The following is a 2,500-nucleotide window of genomic DNA, read 5'->3' on the forward strand; positions in this document are numbered from 1 at the left end:
CTTACCCTGATACCAGCGAATCGCGACGCGGCTCTTAGCGGCCTCAGAGCTCTGAACGTCCTCAGAACTCTCACCGTCACCGTGGTTACCGGGTCAGCTGACAGGAAGTGACACATCTGACCCAACACTGACACCTGTGATGATGTCACACATGGCACTGAACCAATCGGGTGACGGCTAATCTATGATGTCACACAGTCACTCAGAGGAGCTTTAAGACACTTTTTGAACAGATAATATATACGTTATTCACACATAATTTAGCATTCTAAATCAGGTGAACCAAACATCTATATTATATCGCGTATATGTGACTCACTTCAGGTCAGATGAAATATGTTACAACACACATTAAGAGCTCAAATAATCCCTTTGGTGTATGTGTGTGTGTGTGTGTGTGTGTGTGTGTGTATGTATGTGTGTGTGTGTGTGTGTGTGTGTGTGTGTTTGCGTCTATTTTTATGTGCAAACGTTTCAAAAGGCCACTGCTAATAGTTTGACCTCAGGCGATTTTTTTCTCTCTCGTTTTTATTCATAGAATCCATTATTGCAGTGACACACAGACACACACACACACACACACACACACACACACACACACACACACACACACACACACACACACACACACACACACACACACACACACACACACACACACACACACGCACACACACACACACACACACTAACATGTCAACAAACATCTGTCTTTACTGTAAATATGCACATATATAAAGTTAAAGTTGCTACGAGGAACTTTTAAATATTTCTGAAACAGTCTAATTTTTCCTCTGATGATCATAAATGACATGTAACAGCAAACGAGACCATCAGTGCAAAGAATGCTATTTTTATATAGTTTTTCTTAATGCCTTTGTCATGGGTATACGCTCACCCAGGAACAACAGCTGCCGTGGTCAAAACACTACCACTTTTGTCCAAAGGGGGCGCTAGAGTTAACACACACTGAAAGTTCCTCGTAGCTATACTTTAAATACAAAACTCACAGTAACTTCTTCAATCCTAACCCGATTTTCATGAAATTTTGTTTGCTAGGATCTTCGAAATTTGAACATGATACTACCAACACATAATCCCTGCGTTCCAAATCACATACTCTTTCTTTTTACTGCACTACATACTAAAGTACAGAAGAGTTTTAGTCTTTTTACTACACTACATACTAAAGTACAGAAGAGTTTCAGTCTTTTTACTACACTACATACTAAAGTACAGAAGAGTTTTAGGGCCACAGACAGGAGAGAAAAAAAAATCAGATAAGGAAGATTTTTTTTCATTATCTTGAGAAATGTCAAGAATAAAGACGAATACTCCAAAATGCTGTTGGAGTTAGTGGGGGCATCTAGGTATTTTCAGCGTACTACAATTGACCTGCATGTATTGGGACATCTTTTTCTGGCATACTAAATAGTAGGGAAGTATGGGTATTGGAACGCAGGGAATATGTCTTGACAACCATTAAACAACCAATTAAAGCTGGGGTATGTGATTTCTGATTGGTCAAAATTAACATGAGCTGTACACTTTGACCAATCAGAGCGAGGCTCCGATTAGCTGTTCTTATTGGCTGTTGGGACTGTCCATTCACTTTGGCACAACTTTGTTGGTGTGTAGAGCGTGTCAGGGAGGGACCATAGGGGAGGGACCAAAGAGAACAAGTGGAGCGGTTGAGGTATTTGGATTCAAATCTCTATCCCAACTGCCAATTTTCTCCCCAAATCCTCCACCCCAGCTTTAAATAAAATAAATTAAGCAGTTTTTTTGACTTACGTCCACGATGAGAAAGTCCAGCCAGCACCAGTAGTTGGTGAAGTATTTCTTGAAGCCGTACGCGAGCCACTTGAGAAGCATCTCCAGGATGAAGATGTAGGTGAATATTTTATCAGCGTATTCCAGAATGACTTTGATGACTCTCCTCTGTTCTATGTAGATGTCTTCAAAGGCCTGCAGGGGGCAGACAGGGATGATCGTTATGCGTCTGCTATGAGTCAATTCATCTTCATTTCAAACCATTTAAAGCTGCAGTGTGTAGAATTTTCAAGAAAGTTCTACAAAGTTCTAGAATGCAACACTCCCTGGGTAACCCCACCCCTTTAGAATAATAACAGAAGCTACAGTGGCCTTCAAGGACAAGAACAATTCTAAATTTTAAACAATGCACCTGATGACATTCCAACTATGACACTTCCAAAATGGCGGTGACAAGGCCTTGGTCCAAGGTATGGAGAAATATGGACATTTATGAGACCCTTTCTAAGGGAAAAAATTATAATTTAAAAAAAGAAATGCAGCTATTATGCACTAAATTAAACGTACTTATGGATATTATAATTATTTTCTACAAAATCTGCGAGGAAATAAAACCCCAAATTCTACACACTGCAGGTTTAAGACAATATGTCTAAATTGGTTAAAGGATATCATGGTACTCATGCAAAGAATAGAAAAAGTCCATCCGTCCGTCCGTGTCTGTCTG

The 2,500-nt window shown here is 40.0% G+C and overlaps 1 protein-coding gene across 1 annotated transcript in view; it reads right to left on the reverse strand.

Moving 5' to 3' along the window:
• Nucleotides 1–2,500, reverse strand: part of LOC307271143 (sodium channel protein type 5 subunit alpha-like) — a gene marked incomplete at both ends in the record, with an annotated part of 40,711 nt that overhangs the window by 21,239 nt on the left and 16,972 nt on the right. The window contains one exon of the mRNA XM_080055017.1: nucleotides 1,795–1,968. Coding sequence (XP_079911143.1) covers nucleotides 1,795–1,968 — 174 coding nt within the window. The remainder of the gene's footprint in view (nucleotides 1–1,794; nucleotides 1,969–2,500) is intronic.

Source organism: Ammodytes marinus, assembly GCF_949987685.1.
Source record: "Ammodytes marinus genome assembly, contig: scaffold_228, whole genome shotgun sequence".
Taxonomy (NCBI): Eukaryota; Metazoa; Chordata; class Actinopteri; order Uranoscopiformes; family Ammodytidae; genus Ammodytes; species Ammodytes marinus.